The sequence below is a fragment of the Labrus mixtus genome, chromosome 13 (assembly GCF_963584025.1).
Source record: "Labrus mixtus chromosome 13, fLabMix1.1, whole genome shotgun sequence".
Lineage (NCBI taxonomy): Eukaryota > Metazoa > Chordata > Actinopteri > Labriformes > Labridae > Labrus > Labrus mixtus.
Genome location: NC_083624.1, coordinates 28,054,225 through 28,074,024, shown reverse-complemented (window position 1 = coordinate 28,074,024; position 19,800 = coordinate 28,054,225). Strand labels below are relative to the sequence as shown.

The 19,800-nt window shown below is 39.7% G+C and overlaps 1 protein-coding gene and 1 long non-coding RNA gene across 5 annotated transcripts; both read left to right on the top strand.

Moving 5' to 3' along the window:
- The first annotated feature begins 895 nt into the window (after positions 1-895).
- LOC132987498 (uncharacterized) lies at positions 896-2,763 on the top strand. The gene is made up of 2 exons (XR_009675621.1): positions 896-1,277; positions 2,561-2,763. It is a non-coding gene; the product is annotated as an uncharacterized LOC132987498 (long non-coding RNA).
- An 8,204-nt stretch (positions 2,764-10,967) lies between these two features.
- Positions 10,968-16,164, top strand: LOC132987494 (ankyrin repeat and SOCS box protein 9-like). Of its 4 annotated transcripts, none has more exons than XM_061054612.1 (7): positions 10,968-11,229; positions 11,320-11,422; positions 11,613-11,720; positions 12,629-12,779; positions 13,030-13,164; positions 15,325-15,516; positions 15,663-16,164. In XM_061054612.1, exons 1-7 carry the CDS (start codon positions 11,183-11,185, stop codon positions 15,809-15,811), a joined length of 885 nt encoding a protein of 294 aa, XP_060910595.1. In that variant the 5' UTR covers positions 10,968-11,182; the 3' UTR covers positions 15,812-16,164. The 4 variants fall into 4 exon arrangements, with proteins under 4 accessions (XP_060910595.1, XP_060910594.1, XP_060910597.1 ...); XM_061054611.1 differs by having other exon boundaries at positions 10,969-11,229; positions 11,343-11,422; XM_061054613.1 differs by having other exon boundaries at positions 10,970-11,229; positions 11,343-11,422; positions 15,643-16,164.
- Positions 16,165-19,800: the final 3,636 nt, after the last annotated feature.

The window sequence follows — 19,800 nt, the reverse complement described above, 5'->3', positions numbered from 1 at the left end:
CACATGGGCTTACAGTATTTCTTCTGATACATCACATTGCAATTATTTAGGAGGAAATCTTGGCAACAGACTGACTAATTGAAGCATTTGGTTAATTAATGGAGTATTGATGAGTTGATTGATCATTTGTGGAAGAGTTGATTTGATTCAAATGCTGTGAATGCTGGTTTCATTATCTGAGTATGATTTATCTTGATTTGGGGCTATTTTGAGATGGAACATTGACATTATTGCCATAATTTAAGATAAATAGGTGTGATTAGATGTATTAGGTAATAAACAAGTGCTTTTGCTTTCATAGTAAGAAGCCTTTGGTCTCCTTTGGGGTTGGCAAATTTATTCACTTTCAAGTGTGGTAACACGGTACTTTCTAAAATAGTTTTTAACTATTTCAGTTTGACTTACAATACGAGGAACTAAGAGGGTCATTGTAATGTCAAAGATGGACACCAAAATTACAAAAGCAATCACTCCTGTTGATGTAGTACAGAAGACTAATCCTCTAGTTAAAAATATTCCAAAAATATCGGAAAAATGGAGCAAGCGTTGGCCTGACATTGAACAGCCTTGGCCAGTAGAAGGGACTTTGAACCCGGATGTGATCAAAACAATACAGGTGCTTGTGTCTACATATAAGGTAAATCAGAAGAAAGGTAAAATGGGAACAAGACGTAAGGAGAAAAGACAAATTGAACTTGGCATTCTGCAGTTGTTTAAGAATGAGGGACAGAAATTGTTAGAAGCTGCGAGAGAAAAAAGAGACCACAGTATGCAAGAAATACAGAAAAATGACAAGGCAGCAGGAAAGTTAATGGAAAAGGTTAACACATCCTTTTCACATACTGCATTAGCAAAGAAGCCCCCACCTTATGAGAAGGAAGTTAAGTTTACTGATGTTTATCCTCAGCTCCCAGTGATTAGACAGAAGGGCAACTATCATATCACAGATGAGGATGAGCAAATAATAGAGAAGGGAAAGGCTACAACGACCATAAAAATGTACCCAAGCTCTGACAGTAAACACAAAAAGACTTGTTTGAGAAATTGGAGCGGACAGCAGTTTAGAAGACTGGACATAGAGGATGACAGTGAGAGTGATTCGGACGAAGCTGTTGGTGGCTATGACCCGGCAGTTAGACGGATGTTGGCTAAAGCAGAGAAAAAAGGAGACAAGCCAGTAAAAAGAAGGGATCTAGGAAAGGACGACACAGATGTGAGTGAGGGAGATGAAGACTCAGAGAGAGAGGGTCCTTCATATCTTTACCCGCAAGCAGCCGGTTCAGGGGTGGAAGATGATAGATGCAGCACTTTAAGAGAGGTTGAGAGAACTATAAATAGATGTCTTTTGAACATAAGTGAATCTACCAGTCCAGAAACTCAGCGAGTATTGGGAAAGCAATTACAGGAACTGCAAAAAACACAGAGAAAAAGACAGAAGAAGAAGTCTCAAAAGTCTGACACTTTGGGGTATATATTATGTCCAAGAAAAGAAAAGAGACTCGATAAAATGAGTATAAACCTTGGCAAAGTACAGACATGTCAAACATACTTGAAAAGTTACCCACTCTTCAGGATGGAGCACATCCTTGGATTTCAAAGTTAGAAGAGGTTTTGGTGGGAACACAGCCTGCCATGGGAGACATTAAGAGACTTTTGGCTAGCCTCATTGGGGTCCCAGCAATGGAGGAAATCCTGCAAGCAGCAGGCCTTAATAGATATGTGGCGACTGCAGTGTATGATCCAGAATTGTTAGCTGCAAGTAGAGGTCGGATGTGGAGAGCATTGAGAGATACGTTTCCAACAAATGTGCACCCTGATAATATTCTCATTGAATCATTAGGCCCACAGGAAAACCCAAGAGCTTATGTGTCTAGGGCTCATCAAGTGTGGAGAAATGTCACAGGAAATGACCCAGACTTAAATCAAATGGAGCAATCCATTTTGCGAGCTAAGATGCAGAAGGGACTGCCCCTACTAGTGCGGAGCAAGTTGGCAGAGGTAGTTGGTCTTGGTAGCATGACAAAAGGTGTGTATACAGATCACATAGCACATCAAGTTGATTTATACCGGAAAAAGGAGCATGACCAGAAGGAACAGGACCAGGAAACTCTTAGAAAACTTAACCAACTACAGCTGGTAGATAATAAGAAAAAGGATAAGAAACAAGCTGTGGTTATGCAGAGTCAGCCTAAAACAACTCAATTGCCACCACAACCACAGCATGATCAGATCCAGTTTCAGCCACCCCAGCCATTATCCATGATCCCCAATGTCCCTTTTTCACAGCCAGGGTTTGGCCAACCACAAATATGGAGAGGAAGAGGTCAAGGAAATTTAGGAAGAGGTAGAGGAGGAAATTTTCAACAGTCTTTGGGAGCATGTCATAATGGTGGACAGCTAAGCCACTTTGCTTGTGAATGTTACAGAAAAGAGGAAGAACAGAGGAAGTTTCAGAGGAGTATAGATAGATGCTGAGGTTGGAGAGGACTTTTCTGTTGTTTACAGGAAAGGTCAAGGAGTTAGATTTATGTTGAAGGAATTGTAAGGTAGAATAGTGAAGGTTCAGGAAGTAGAGAGATAAGTGAATGCTCAGATAATTTAATTGTTAGACCTGTTAGGTCTGATGATTCAGGAAGCACATGGTTTAGCCCATGTGCAAGGGGGGAGTTAGGAGAAAGATTATGAAAGAGTATGGTTTTTGGGTACTGTATTTGCTTGAGCAGATTGATTGTGTCATAGGCAGGTGTACTATTTGTCTAAAAACAATGTTTGGACGCCAATAGGTCCTATGCATGAGTTAGTTGTGGATTTTGTTGATATGATAAGACCAGTAGGAGGTAAAAGATATATGCTAGTTGTTGTGGATAGATTTTCAAGATGGGTTGAAGCCTGTCCAACCAAGTGAAAAGATGCTCAGTCTGTTGCCAAGTTTTTGTGTCGTGAGGTTATAAGCAGGTGGGGTCTCCCAGACCGCATATCCTCAGATAATGGGAAAGAGTTCGTGGATAAAACAGTAAGACTAATTCTGCAAAAATTGGGAATTAAACAACGTCTAGGAGCTGTTTATCATCCACAAAGCCAAGGTGTTTGTGAAAAAATGAATGGTGTGTTAAAAAACCGCATTGTTAAAATCTGCCAACATACAGGTCTGAATTGGGTAGAGGCACTTCCGTTAGCGTTAATGGTGTGTCGTTCAAGTGGGCTCCGTGATTTACGCATGACACCCCATGAGTTGGCAATGGGTAGACGGATGCCAACACCTTGTTTGCGCACAAGTGGAAAGGGTCCAAGTTTAGCCCTGGTAGAAGATGAAATGCGAGTGTATGTTAATTACATGGCTGCTTTGCATAAGAAAATATACACATATGTCTCTGATAGGCAAAAACGAGAGGAGGTGCAAGAGAGACTTGATGAGCAAAAGAGGAACATAGTGCAACCTGGAGACAAGGTGTTTGTGAAGGTATTTAGGAGGAAGTGGTTTAACGAGCGCCGTGAAGGACCATTTGAAGTTGTTCGCAGTACGGGAACTGCAGTACAGGTTAAAGGGTCTCCTACCTGGTATCATTTATCACATTGTGTTAAAGCGTCTAACAGATTCCTAACAGTGGTGCTAGATGCCAGGCTGATGTCATTGAGGACAGTCACATCACTAGAAAAAGTCTCTCTGAGGTTCTTAGGGCCTAGCACAATAACTTCAGTCTTGTCTGAGTTAAGTAGCAAAAAATTTCTGGTCATCCAGGTCCTAACGTCCTTAAGGCACGTTTCTAGCTGACATAACTGACTGGTACCATCAGGCTTCATTGATACATAAAGCTGAGTATCATCTGCATAACAATGAAACTGTATGGAGTGTTTCCTCATAATATTTCCCAGAGGAAGCATATATAATGTAAAAAGAATTGGTCCAAGCACTGAACCTTGTGGGACTCCATGGCAAACTTTAGTGTGCATAGAGGACTCATCATTAACATGTACAAACTGAGATCGGTCTGATAAGTAGAATTCAAACCAACTTAAAGCAGTCCCTGTAATTCCAAGCAAATGCTCCAGTCTGTACAACAGGATCTGATGGTCAATGGTGTCAAAAGCAGCAATAAGATCTAACAAGACGAGCACAGACAGAAGTCCCCTGTCTGAGGCTAGAAGTAGATCGTTTGTAACTCTAACTAGTGCAGTCTCAGTGCTATGGTGGACTCTAAATCCTGACTGGAACTCTTCAAATAAACTGTTGTCATGGAGAAAGTCACACAGCTGTTTAGCTACCACTTTCTCCAGGATCTTCGAGAAAAAAGGAAGGTTGGATATAGGCCTGTAGTTAGCCAGAGTTCCTAAGTCCAGAGTAGGCTTTTTAAGTAGAGGTTTGATTACCGCTACTTTAAATGCCTGTGGTACATAGCCTGCCAGTAAAGACATATTGATCATATCTAATATGGAGTTGCTAACTAAGGGAAAGACTTCCTTAAACAGCTTGGTTGGGATTGGGTCCAAAATACAGGTTGACGGTTTCGACGCAGAAAAAATGGAATATAGCTCTGAAAGGTCGATTGGAGAAAAACAGTCGAGACTAATATCTGGTCCTGGAACTGTCTCTGCCGTATCAGACGTATCTGCACCAGGTAAGGACAGGAGGTTACCAATTTTGTCTCTGATGTCTAGAACTTTGTTGTTGAAAAAGCTCAGGAAGTCATTACTGCTGAGGGCTAGAGGAATACAAGGCTCAATGGAGCCATGACTCTCTGTCAGTCTGGCTACAGTGCTGAAAAGGTATCTAGGATTGCCTTTGTTTTCCTCGATTAGAGAGGAGTAGTAGGCAGCTCGGGCGTCACGTAGAGCCTTCATATATCTTCTATGACTATCCTGCCAGAGAAAACGATATTCTACCGTTTTGGTCGAACGCCATATTCAGAGCCACTCTCCGCCGCTTGACAACCTTCTGTTTCAGGGGAGCAATCGAATCCAGAGTAACTCTCAGCGAATCCACTGCACTATCAACAAACTGATCTAGCTGAAAGGGACTAAAGCTATCGTAAGAGTTTCCAACTGGGTTGAAACACGGTACTGAATCAAAAACAGCTGAAATAGCTTCCTTAAATCTAGCCACAGCACTATCCGACAAACTTCTAGAGAGCACACCTCTTCCAGGCAGAGGTAATTCTAGTAGGACTAAATCAAATGTAATAAAAAAATGGTCTGATAGCAGAGGATTTTCTAGGAAAACTGTAAGGTTATGGATTTCAATTCCATAAGCTAAAACAAGATCCAGGGTGTGGTTAAATCAATGAGTAGGTTCGTTTACACCCTGGGTGAAACCAATAGAGTCTAATAGTGACATGAAAGCTGTGCTCAGGCTATCATTTTCAACATCCACATGGATATTGAAGTCACCTACAACAATTATTCTATCACAGCTAAGGACTAAGTCTGATAAAAATTCTGCAAATTCAGATAAAAACTCAGAATATGGGCCAGGAGGGCGGTAAACTACAACAACTAGAACTGGCTGAAAGGGTCTTGAGACTGGATGTGGAAGACTAAGAACAAGGCTTTCAAAAGAAGAAAAATTCAGCTTTGGTAGAGGGTTAACTAAAAGACTGGAATTAAAAATAGTTGCTACTCCACCACCGGTGTCTCGAGGTATATGAGTACAAAAATGACTGGGAGGAGTGGATTCATTCAAACTAACATATTCATCTCGACACAGCCAGGTTTCAGTCAAAAAAAGTAAATCAATGTGCTGATCTGATATCAGATCATTCACTAAAAGAGACTTGGATGCTAAGGACCTAATGTTCAAAAGTCCGCAGTGAATCCTCCGATCTTGTAGCAAAATCGTATTCGTAGTTTTGATTCTAATCAGATTCTGACGATTCACGCCGTTTGGATGACTTATAAAAACGGGTCTGGGCCGGGGGACAGACACAGTACCTATAGTATAACTACAGTTCGATTCAGAATTACAGCTATAGTGACTGGGAGACAGATCTAAGGGAGGCGCAGAGAAGTGTGTAAGACTGCAGCTCTGCCTCCTGGTCTGAACTCTGTGTTGTTGTCAGGGTTTTGGACTAATAACCTCTGCTATGTTTCTAGATAATAGAGCTGCACCGTCCAAAGTGGGATGGATGCCGTCTCTAGCTAGCAGACCAGGTTTTCCCCAAAAAGACTGCCAGTTATCTATGAAGCCCACATCGTGTGCTGGACACCACCTCGACAGCCAGCGGTTGAGTGATGACATGCGGCTATACATGTCATCACTGGTCTGATTTGGGAGGGGACCAGAGAACACTACGGAGTCCGACATCGTCTTAGCAAAAGTACACACCGACTCCACATTAACCTTAGTGACTTCCGACTGGCGTAGTCGGGAGTCATTTGTGCCGACATGAATTACGATTGTATCAAATCTACCTTTAGTCTTTGTCAGCAACTTTAAATGAGATGCGATGTCGCCCGCTCTGGCCCCGGGTATACACCTAACTATGCCCGCTGACTTCGCTAGCTTCACGTTTCGGACTATGGAGTCTCCAATAATCAGAGTTTTATTCTCAGCGGGTGTGTGTCGCTGAGTGGGGAAAATTTGTTTGAAACGTGAAGTGGTTGGTGGGGAACCGTGTGTTTCGATTTTCGACTATGCTTCCCTCGGACAGTAACCCAGCCACTGCCTCCCGGCTGCTCAGGAGCTACCGGGGGGAAAGCCAAGCTATGTCGGCCCGCACCGGCTACAGGTGGCTGGCTAACTACTGCTGCATACGATGACTCTGACTCAATGGTGCAGAGCCGTCTCTCTAACTCAGACAGAAATATGAAGTGTCTTAAATATCTAGGACAGAGATGTTGTAGTGATCTTTGGGTGTATGCTGCACACATCTGTTGAAGGGGTTTCCTTCAGTGGAATGTTTGTTTAGAGGTGTTGTTCGCAGGATGAGTGATGAGTGTCAGGAAATGCCTAGATCTAAGCTAGGAGAGTTGCCCAGGGACATCTGGACAGGAGATTGTATTTGTGACCTGTGTTGTCCTTTGAAGTTTATGACATACATATGTCTAAGACAGAAACCCCTGCTGTTGAAGTAAGAGGGGTTGTCCTGAAAAACAAACAGATGTCCTCATGTGTCCTGTGACATTGTGTATAAATAACATTCTCAGTGTATGTTCAGGAGAGATCGATATTGGCTTCTTGTCTCTCCTGAGCAGACGTGTTCAGTGATTCTGTATCTTGTTAATAAACAATTTTGTTTGAAAGCAAATCAGTCTCAACGGCGAATTTCTTCATCATCCAACATATCATCAACAACGGAAATCCGCATCAACACCTTTGTATTTCTCCTATAGACACAGTGTGGATTATTGGTGACTGGTCCGTCGAGGTGCCCAGAGAGCTGCAGAGACAGAGGAAGAAACCTAGGCCTCAACAACATCTGCGAGGGAGGTACAGTATTCAGGTAATCAACATCTATTCAAAGTTAAGAAGATAAACCTTATTGTAATCATGCTACTTTCAGCTCTCTCACTCACTTGCACAATGATATTCCACATCAAATTGCCTCAGATTTTGTGTGAGGAAAAATTAAGCAATTTATTGTGGATAGTACTTCATCTTAACATGAAACAAATATTACCTGAATTATTTAAATCATTAACAGGTCCCAACTCTCTGTGCTTCAGTACAGAACATACAGTAGCTCATTTGTTATTAACATGAGCTCGTTACATGGCTGTATTCTTCAAACTATTTCTTGCACATTTTATATTTCTACTGCTATATTCTGTTTTCCCCCTACGATTAAGAACTATATTAATAACCATATTAAAGAGCCCATATTATGCCCTTTTTGGGGTTCGTATATTTAATCTATGTACCTACTTTTGTACGTTCACAATAGCTAAAGTCCGAAAAAAGTGTCTGTTTTCATGTACTGCTCCTCCTTGCTCCCTCTCCGCTCTGAGTCTGGTCTGCTGATCCACTCTGTCGTTATTGGTCAGTTGCTCAGCACGGTTCTCGGAAATGTCCCGCCCCTTTTACCATATTGGGAATGCAGCCACTGGCTCCGTCCGAGGGGAGCATAAACATTAGCACCTTAGCACTACTGTGCTACCGCAGGCTACGGCATATCGTGGGCGTGCTACAGAAGTTAACGGGCGTGCAACATGAGCTGCTGGGCTTGCCACAACGAGCCAATGGGCTTAGATCAGTGATATCACACTGACAATGACGTCGGACTGACACATTTTTATCGAGGGGGGCTAGAACCGAGCGTTACATGCAGCTAATGCTACAGCTAACAGGAGGACGTAGGAGAAGCCGCGTTTCTGCGGACTTTGAATTTTTGCAAATAGATGTGCCTAAACATGCACAGGACACTTACAAACACACTAAAGAGCATATAAAACCAAAAAAGCATAATATGGGACCTTTAAATTTCCCTGAACTCACACAAAGTGATAATTTCTTTTTTAAATTTGGTGACAGTTTGCACAAATCTTAAGACACTACATCAACCATGTAACATTAATGTCATCCTCTATAACCTACACAGCATGAGGTTCAGTTGAGTTCAGTTTATGTTACTGACGGATAATTACTACACAAAGTTTGTTTTTTAATGTCGACATTTATGTGGAGTATAACATTCATCATTACATTACAGTCTGTGGTTAACCACCGAGGTGAACCTTTAGCTTCTAACATCGCACAAACTCTGTCTTACAACATCTTAACAACAAACATTTCTAACAATTCAGAATTACTTTTTCTCCAGTTTAATAGTGCTGGCTAGATATGTTAACATTAGCCTCTTTAGCATGAATGGGAGATCGGGTAAACCATTGACCGTAAATAATGGGCTACACTGCAGCCAATTATACAGTTAGCCGGCTAGTTTACAAGCTAACGTTAAACAAGCTTGCCCCGTAAATATAAATACCGACACATGAGTAAGCAGTAAATATAACACTACTATATCACTTATCGAAAAAAAACTGTAGCATCAACTTCTTGGATGGTCTGTTAACCGCACAGCAAGCCATGTATGTTGTCAGATATGTGTTAAACAAACTCTCCAAACAAAGTAAAAAAGGCATAATCGTTTTCCTTAATAAAATAAAATCCGTTGAGTTATTAAAAAATGGGACAAATTCTCATTAGCCAACTACAGGCTTCTGGAGGGGGATGTGGGCCAAGCTTTGATACTCAGAAACATCCGCTGTGGAAGACACTCTGATAACCTTGCTGATATGAAGACCGAGTCTCTCACACTTACAGTTACTGTAGATGTGGTGAACAGTTAATGTTGTAGACTGATAACCTCTATATCTACCATATTTGCTTTGTTGGTCATGCTTATGTGGGAACAGAACTGGATTTTTCCTGAGAAATCCTGTAGAGAACTTTTGTATAAATTCGGTTTTGACAGAAAAAGATATCTGATAATTTACGGACATCTGTGTTTTAAGAATAAGAGTCGTGAAAAAATATCAAATTTGTGCAACAAAGAAAAAAAAGTTTTATGAGCTAACACAGCAATGGGAAACTTAAGTAAGTCCCATCCTGAGGTATATGATAAGAAGAGTGACATTTTGTGCACTTTGCTTGCATATGTTATCTTAGTTTTGCTCCTGGATCAAGAGCCTATATTCTTGATATACTGTATTTCCTCCTCCAATCTGTATGCAAGTGATATCCACCGTGTCCTGATTCTAGAAAGGTCACTGCAGCTGCTGGATCTGACTCCATGGACAAAGATCTGAGCAAACAGCTGGACATTTGAAATAGATTTATTTTGGGAACAAATCATCAAGGGCTTTTATCATTCAGCACATCATCATTCATTGAGTTTGGACAATGGCATTCTAATCCATTCGCACCTTCTGACAAGGCACCAAGTCAATTGCTGGGTGGGTTTGTAGTCTGCTGCCACGGATTAAAAGCTCCCTTAGGAATTATAGTTTGTATTGACTCACTGTCTGAATGTCTGCTCTCTGCTGCTGCCCTCTGCTGGTGAGAATACAATTAGGTTATAGCTCTCAAAACACTACAGATCTATCTGGTTGTTTAACATAGTGAATAGCAGTGTGTGAGTATCCATACACATCACTTAGCACTACATCTTGCAGAATAAATACTTAACAGTTTTTTTTCTATAACAAAGCTATTAGCTCAATGTGGAACTGGGTGTATTTTATTATCAAGAGGCTCATGTGTGGGAACTCTGTGAGAAACTTTTCTTTCAAGTCATTCTCCTCGGGGAAGTCACAGATCAGATCTGACTGATTATGACGGCCACCCATCTACATCACTTTAAGTCAGAGATTTCCTGGAAGCTACAAAGAAAGCCCAAACACTTCTTAGGATCACATGGGATGGATGGATTTTGAATGAAAAAGAAGGAAACAGACATAGGATACTAATTTTGTTTTAAAGTTGTGTTACAGCATTAATTTATCTAACGAAAATGAATAGACAACCAGCATTTTGCACCACAGGATCATGGTGACAAGATTTGTGATAAAAAAACATCTTCTGTGAATCATCTAAAAACCTCACTTTCAAATGTAGTTTGTTTGCTTGTAGATTACATTTAATGTTTAAGTGATATTTACCTGTTTCCACCCTTTGAATGAAATGATAATATGTTTTGTATGTAAATATTTACTGTTGGTCAAAAGGCATAATTTATCCTATACTTCACTGAATCATCAATTATTTAAGACAGGACTTAATCATGCAAAGAAAAGGAGATTTAAATATATGTTTACATTTTATGAAGGAAGTCATTATGGAACAAGTTTACAAATTCCATCCCAAAACACCGCCCTACTCTGTCTGTAGGGGATGGGTGTGGATATGCAGTGTCAGATTACACACAGACCTGCTCAACAGGCCCTCTTCATCCCCCCACTGCACTTTCATTGGTTAAGCGCGAACTGCTGGACTCAACCAGCCTGTTTCCTGGATGGCAGAGACCTTTGTATAAGAGGAAGTGACATCATAGCACCCAGAACTGCCACAAATACAGTGAAAACAGATGAGGATCAAACGGCTTTCAGATGTTTTCTGATATGTTGTAGCATTTTTAGCAACAAAAGAAATCTCCGAGGAAAAGCATTCAAGGGTTAAAATCAACAACTTTTTTACGCGACAGTGAAGTAGTATGCCTGCTGGGAACAAAGAGACTCTGCGAGGCTGTACATGTCAGAGAGGAGTTGTTGTGTTCTTCTCCAACCCTTTAATGAGTGGTAAGTTACTGCTCACACTGCAACTGGGGAATATTTTTAATGATTAGAAAGTGTACTATATTGTTCAAATGTGTATTTATGATACAAAAGTTTCTGTTTCTGTGGACACCTAGAGGTTGAATCTGACTGGTCTCCGATTCATGATGCTGCCTTTAATGGACGTCTCCTTGCTCTGCAAAGACTCATTGCTCAGGTAAGCTTTCAGGGGATGTTGAAGGCTAGATTAAGAATATTATGCCATTATAATAACATGCATATCCACTTTATTTGAACCAGCATCCTGAGATAATGGCTGCTTAAGAGAGACCCTATTTAATTTAGAGATAACCTCTGTATCTACAGTGCCTCAATTAATCGTTTACCTCATTGCTATTTGTTCACAGGGTTCCTGTGTTAACCTGAGCACTCTTGACCAGGTGTCTCCCCTCCATGGAACCTGCATGCAAGGCTATGTGGCTTGTGCAAAGCTTCTGATTGAGAATGGCGCAAATGTTAGTTAGACATTAGGATCTAGTTTGGCTAGTTTTTTTGTAAATGTAACTGAATTCAAGATAAACCCAATTTAAATGTGCACTCCTGAATGTTGGAGTTGAAAAGGTACAACCGTGTGAATTATTGTTCAGTTAAACTTCATGTTGGTGGATTTTAGTGAGAGATTAACCAAGAAAATCTTGAAAACATCCACGCAGACACAGCCATGCATGCAGCAGTTATTCTGCAAGTGCAAAGTTTAAACTGTCAGACTGCCTCAATAGCCTGCATGTTTGAAAGAGGATCCGCAGAGATCTTCATATTTAACTGAAAACAGCACAAAGACAACATTTCAGGCGTTGAAACTGAGAAATGTTTTATGATTTTGGAAATGTTGCCCATTTTGAATTAGAAGCCAGAAACACATTTAAAAATAGGTGAGAAAGAGTCTTGTGTACCACTATGTTGCGTCACCTCTTTTAACAAAACCTGTAAGCATTTGGGAACTTATGTTGTATTTTTAAAAATGCAATGTTTGACAATTATTTCTTAATTTAGGATTTCTGGTGTTTGGGGTTTTCTTTGTTTTAGCTCACATTTTATAACGCACCAAACATTTTTCTCTTAGCATTCACAACTTCTTTTGTTGCCACTGCCCTTAACTTTTTTGAAAAATGTTGCTGGCATGAATTTTAAAATTGGCATATGATATTCTAAAAAGTAAAGGGACTCATCAGATTCAACATCTGATACATTCTTTTTTTTGTATGGGTTTTAATCAAATATAGAGTTTAAATGTTTTGATAATCATCACGTGTCATTGTAATAACATTTTTCACAGTGTCCCAACCTTTTTGGAAACATGGTAGTATATATTGTTTTGTATAGAGATATCGGGAGAACTGAAATAAATATCTTCCCATGACAGGTAAACATGTCCACATTGGATGGAGAAACTGCTCTGTCAGAAGCTTGTGCAAAGGGTCATGTGACCTGTGTATCGCTGCTTCTTAAACATGGAGCGACTCCCGTGGGGAACAGTCTGACCAGCTCTCCACTACACAGGGCTGCAGCAAAAGGTCAGAGCTCACATTCTGCTGCATATGCTCAGATAATCTATGCAAAACCAGTTTGTTTAGAGTGCCAAAACAACAGAATACATCTAGTAATTGTATAATGTATAAAGAAAAAAAGCTGTGTTGTTGCAGGCTTCAAAGTAAAAACAATTGCTTAATCTTCCCAGGAGAGTCTGAGCAGATTTCAAAGCAAACCTTTCATGTGCATCACTTCTTATTGTGATGATTATGGTAACTCTTTCTTTTTTTCTAGGTCACTCAGAGTGCATCAAGCCTCTTGTTCAGCACGGTGCAGATGTGGATCATTACATCGACCAATCAGGTTCCCCTCTCCACGTTGCTTGCTCCAATCAGCATCTGGGTGCTGTGAGGAAACTGCTTCAACTTGGTGAGAATGCTTTTGGTTAAACTCTCCAGTAAACTAACTATTTAAAGTTAACGAGGAAACTATATGAACTGTTCTGATAGTGGAGTTTGAAAAGTTTGTTCATAAGATTGCTAACAAATTGATGACCTCTCCAGGGGGTATAGTAGCCCATTTCTAAAAGTAACTGTACTCCAAGAGAACACCATTTAGATTTATTTTTAGTCTATTTACATGTTTTAAAACAAATGCAATTTAAATTGTGTTTGTAAATGTACAATCTTCAGTTTGTTCAAAATTTTGTTGAATCAATTACACAAATTGAAGATTGAAATTTGGTGCTTAGAACAAATTTTTTGACTCAAAATTGAAAAACCTATTTAGATGGTTAAAAATAATTACTGTACGGAAGATGTCCTGGCCTTCCTCGATAGCAATTCACCTACTTGGCAAAATAAAAGGAAAAGAGATAGAAAAAGGAAGCAGTTTATGAAAGATAAAAGATGACAGATGTTACAGATGGGCAAGAAAAATGGTGTTTTGTAATTGTTATTGCCAGAGTTTCATGTACTGCCTGGTTACCACATTGCAAAATAAAAGAAAAGGATTGAAAAGGGCAGCTGTTTGAAAAGATAATGATGCAGATGTTATAGATGGCCAAGGAGTAAAGTTCCTGTGTAATGTCCGATGTATCAAATATAATACAAACAAAAAAACATTATTTTTTTCTTTTTTTACATTTTGTTAGAGGACCAAATGAAGACTTCAGATTCAAAATATTCAAATTTTCTGTCCATTATTTCTTGGGTCAGGCATTATAGGGTTGACTTTACAACAAGATCCTTGGTACTTAACAGATGTACAATTCATGTGCACATTTAAATACGTTACTGCTTTTACACAAATACTTTAACTTGTGGGCATTTTCAGTGTCCACCAGTGCAGAATCTTTATATGTAAAAAGCTATTTATTTTTTGAATGTGAAAAATAATGCAGTAAAGAAATGTGTAAGTCAAAAGTAGAGAAATAGAAAGTAGATTTTTTGTTGTTTTTTTGTTGAGTAGAGCCAAAAAGTAGGCATGAGTTCCTCAAAATTAAACTTCATTTCAGTACTTGTGTAAATGTACTAAATGCTCAGTTGTTTAACTGGCTGTGCAATATCTATACTGCTTGACACCAAGTAAGGTAAGTAAGTAAAGTTTATTTCTATAGCACTTTTCACAGACCATGGTCACAAAGTGCTTTACATCAACAAAAAACAACAACAGCAAGAACAAATGAGTACGTCATAGACAACATTATAAACTCCTGCTATAGCCACTGGTTGGACCTGATTACCCATAGGCCTGTCTAAACATTAACCTTTTTAATTGTTTTTTAAAAGACTCAACAGAGTCAGAAAGACGTAGCGAGGCGGGTAGAGAATTCCAGAGGATTGGTGCTATGGACTGAAACGCACGATCCCCACGAGTCTGTTTTCTGTGGGACAGACAGCAGGTGTAGGGGGTTTGACCTTAGTGAACGGGTGGGTGAATGAGTTCTGACAGATAATCTGGGGCCTGACCGTGAACGGCTCTGAAGGTGAGAATGGGAATTTTAAACTTAATCCTATATGCCACAGGGAGCCAGTGCAGTGTTTTCAGTATGGGAGTGATGTGAGACCGCTTGTTTGACCTGGTGAGTAATCGAGCAGCAGCATTCTGGATTGACTGGAGACGGTTTAGGGCGGACCTGCTAAGTGAGGTGAAAAGAGCATTACAGTAATCGATACGAGATGAGACAAAGGCGTGCAAAATCATCTCAAGTTCTGTGAAAGGCATTAATGTTGTCAGCTTACTGATATTTCTTAAATGAAAAAAGCATGATCTGGTTAGCAGCTTGACATGGCTGTCTAGTGATAATGAAGAATTCAAAATGACTCCCAGATTACGGGGGTTGGTGCGAACAGCAGAGGAGAGGGGCCCAATGTTTTGCATGATTGTAGAAACATACTTGTCTTGGGCAATAACTAGGAATTCTGTTTTTTCTGCATTTAGCTGTAGGACATTATCAGTTGATAATAATAATAAATAATAATAATAAAGAGGATATATGATGCCCTACTGTATACAAAGAAGACCTCTTACATAATGTAAAGACATCATACCATATCTGACCTCTAATCTGTCCGTGTTCTTCTTCAGGTGCTGCTGTGAACACCTGTGTGTCTGGAGACTCTCCTCTGCACATAGCTGCTCGTCTGTCCAGCCCTGAGCTGGTGTCTGTCCTGCTTGACCACGGGGCCAACAGCTCTCTAAGAAACTCAGAGGGCAAGCAGCCGCTGCACCTTACAGCCCCAAACAGCCCTGTGGAGAGGATGCTGAGACAGGACGGAGGTATTCAATCCAAACTAACCAAGTAGTGTGAGGTTTTCATGGCCTTTATTTGTTTGCTGGTGCCTTCAGTTAGTAATCCAAACATCTCTCTACCATGGCTTTACTTCTCCCCTCACACTTACTCAGCAGTGCCTCTTCTAATGCAGCTGTGCCGGCTGCACATCAGGAAGATTGTGGGCAAGCAGAGGCTGGATGGGATTCAGGACCTCCATCTTCCCATGGCATTGAAACAGTATCTTCGCTACCAATAAGACTCAGGGGGAATTCTGATGGACTAAGAAATGATTGTGAATAATTCACTACTCGGTCAGCAGGGGGGGCACTTACACAATCTGGTGGTGAAAAGGCTCCATCATGGCTCCTGGTAATGGATGGTGATTAATGACAATCCTCCTCTGTGAAAGACATCTGTAAACAAACTGGTTCTTCAAATCAATCTTGACATTTCTGTGAAAACTCTGAAATCTTGGAGCAAGTATCTTTGAATCATTCAACATTCCAAGATGTACATAATAAGAAAAAGTTGAGGGCTCATCAGTCAATAATTGATTAGACTGTCTTTATCTTTGTTGCACATTGTATAATGAAATCTGCTAGTAAGTGTAGTAATATTAATTTTAAATAAAAATAGTGAAACAATATATTTTTTTTAATAAGAAGGTGTCATTTTTGAGCAAATATTTTTATCTTATTGGATTTTGTTTCATGATTTTTACATAAAACATATTTTTAGAATGCAATCTTCTCCATATTGACTATATATTGTTGCTACTGAATTCCTGGAAATGTCTAAGTGCCTTTGAGCAATTATAGAGCACATAATTAACTGTATATCTGTTAGTGACAAGTGACAACACAGATAAGTTATCTGCAGTCATTTTCTCTGAAAATATTTTGAAGCATGTTTGTAGCAGAACACATGAATGGAACAACAACTGTAGATAATATGATCACTTACACAGTGATTTTATACTGTGATTATGGTAACTTTATCAGGAGAAGGCGCATTTTCTCTATGTCAAAGGAAGGATGGTTGGAAAGTAATCAGTGAACATTTGACTTTTATGTTTCATGTGTAGCTGGATGGCTTCATCACCCAGTGCACACAAACAGCTAGAACTTTGAACTGTAGTTCCCTTTCCCTTTTCCGTTCTGTTTCAATTTATGAAATCTTGATATAAAATTATCACTTTCAGGTTGCCTGCAGATTAGAAGAGATGAACATACATAAATTAATCTGCATAAAGACTGTGGAGGACTATGTTTGTAAAAGTGTTCTTGTTTTTCAGTCACTAAAAACAAAGGCTGTAATGTTCAGGGTTTGTGGTTATAAACAGGATGTGTTGAGATATTTCCCCAGAGTCTGAGGAGTTTATTTTAAAAAAAAGACAAGCACAGCAGAAGTCAAGACAAAGAAAAAAAAAACATCACGTGAAAAAAAAGGAAAATAAGGAAACCACTGATAGAAAAATAAACTGACACTAGTACTTCATTTCTAAATGAACGTGATGATCGTGTGTCATTGTTTCTAGCTCATTCAAGTTGAGTAACAAAAAACAGCTCTTCACTGTGTCCATCAGATACAGCTTTGCATGTATTTGAAGAATAAAGCATTTATCAGCGTGGTATTTTCATGTGGTGATCTGCCATTACTGGTATAATAACCTGAGAAGGAGGAAAGGACATAGTACTGCAACAAACGATGAAGATCTCTATATACATTTAGATACTAAAAACTAAAGGATATAATGCTTAAGTAGGTCACCATTGCTCTCCACTGCCCAAATCTATTTACAATGTCCTGCCTGATTTCATGGTGATCATCTGTTTTTTCCACAGCCTGAAGCAGACACAATGCAAAATGCAAAATAACGCTCTCAACACTTTTGGGTTGCAAAATAATTGAGTGTCAGAAAAGCATCGTTGGTTTGGTTTTCAAAAATCCTACTGGACTTTCAGCTGTCAACACCCTCACCAAATACTCTTAAATGGCTCAGTGACCTTTGTCTTTGTATGTACAAAGTAAACAGCCAATCAGAGGGACAGAGAAACACCACATGGAGGGGGAGAGGAGAAAGGGTTAAGGATAGATGAAAAGATAAGGAAATAAGTATAAGAGTACATTTCTCAGTAATGTATAGTGTTTAGCAACACTGTATTATAAGCAGTGACATTACGAGCTCTTTCATGCTCTTCAGGAATTCACTGTGAACTTCTTGTATTTTTGGTGTTAAAAGCAACAGTTTCTCAGCTCTCACACACACCTTCATGCACTAACTAACTTTTCATCAATCCCTGCAGCCCCAATTTCCAACTTGAACTAAATCATCATCCCTTCAAACATTGCATGAGTGCCTCACGGGGCCGACCAGATTAAACAAGGTTTTGATTTAACTGGTGCTTCATGTTAAATCAATACTGTGGATGGGCTTCTGAAGCTTCCGTGAAACACATACCGTATCCTCTGCCTGTAATTACTGACATAAAGACAATTAGGCGAGAGGAGTCTGTCTAGTAATCAGTGTCAAACGTCCACCCAAATTATTTTCCACTACAGCTACTGTGGCGCAACTGATCTGATGGCACTGTTTTTGTTTTTGTATTTGCTGTGTTCAGCGCAGCGTATCTGAAGGGCTTCTGTGCTGTGTGGCACTCAGATGCACTTGAAAATTCACCAGCCTATGTGTGATGCCAAAGCTTTTACTTTTATTCTCATGAGGCAAACACTCCATTAACTCACATCCTATTTTTCCAAGTGCAAAAGCACTTACTAGCAAAATGGCGCAAAATGCATTTCTTACTGAAGGTTAAAGTGAAGCAAAAGTGAAGCAAGTTTTACATGTGGCCAAAATGATCCACTTTGAATTTTCCAACTTCTTTAAGAGAAGAGCTATTCATAGAAGTTTTGCAAGAAGGGAGCATGTGGCCTCTATAAAATAATGAGTTACAGGAAATTCTACACAATGCAATCTTCAGGGAATAAACATTTTGCATTTGTGTTTATAATCAACGCAGGATTAGTTTCGCAGTTATGAGTCATTCCAATCATCCCTCGCATGCGAGCAGCCACCACCTACTGTGAAGACACTGCAAATGTTGATCCACACACCCCTTATGTGCACACATCTAATAATCAAAGTGTGATCATTCCATGTGCTCCCTTTCTGATTGCTCCGAGCCAGATCTTGTTTTAGATATCAGTGCTTCTTATAAAGCTACAGTGAGTTGTGCTGTGTCCTTGTACTCTCCAGTAATTGCTTTGGTATTTAGTTTGCTGGTGTCGGGGTAATTAAAACAACTAGAAGAGATAGCAGAGAAAGAGTTCTCCTGTGGCTCCTTGGTCTGAGTGTGCAGTAAGGTCGTACATTGCAATGTTTTCAATTAGACTCATATGCTAATGAGACTTTAGACAAGTATGTGAATATTGTTATGAACAGGACAACTGAGTGACAGAAACATCTTCATCCGAGGACAAAAATGATTAACATTTGCTCTTTTATTTTCTTAACTAGGGGTGCAGAAATGCAAAATCTTCTCTAATCGATTACTCTTCCCGTTGTTAAAGCGAGTACTCGAGTAATCATTTTGTAGTTCTTTTTTTTTCTGTGATTCTTTTCCCCCACGGGAGGCCCTGCCCCCAACTATGACGCGATGCCGACTGTATCTATTGATTAATTTGAATCTTCGGGATTTTAATAATTGTTAGAAAGAGGCCTTTGTATTAACATTCAAATATGACATTTCTTACTTCAACAGACAGCAAACCTCAAATAAAAATTCACAGACGTGTTATAACTGTTTTAACACTTTATTATAATTAAGAGCACTGAGTGTGGCGAGCGGACGTGCAGAAATCAATGCGCACTCATCGGACGTTGAAGCTGTTTTGACAGCAACATTCTGTTAACAAAGACTACAGTCTGGTAAGTGAAGTTACAATAGAACAGGTGAACGATTTAAAGTGTCTGTCTGTTTCATCTTTCTCCTCTGTGCGTAATGACACTCGCTCAATCTCGCTCGTCCGTCCGCTATGAGCTATTTCTCCCTATAAGGTTGTTCCATTTTGTAGTTGGAATAAGAATAATCATCTAAAATTCCAAAATATAGGAAAACATCTAGTTATGCTGCTCTGTCCTGGATGATCAAACGTCATTGGTTTAGCGGAGTAAAGCGGTAATCTCAAAGTGAAAGTCCTTCTTTTTCTGTGGACTAAAAAGACAATTTGAACTGAACTTTTGTAGATCATATTGCATATTTTGTTTGTTTGGGACTTTTTGTTCATTG

Coding starts and splice junctions, on each gene's coding strand:
- LOC132987494 (XM_061054611.1), top strand. CDS start 11,145: ATGCCTGCTGGGAACAAAGAGACTCTGCGAGGCTGTACATGTCAGAGA. Junction 11,721..12,628: donor TGATTGAGAATGGCGCAAAT/GTTAGTTAGACA, acceptor TTCCCATGACAG/GTAAACATGTCCACATTGGA. Junction 15,517..15,662: donor GATGCTGAGACAGGACGGAG/GTATTCAATCCA, acceptor CTTCTAATGCAG/CTGTGCCGGCTGCACATCAG.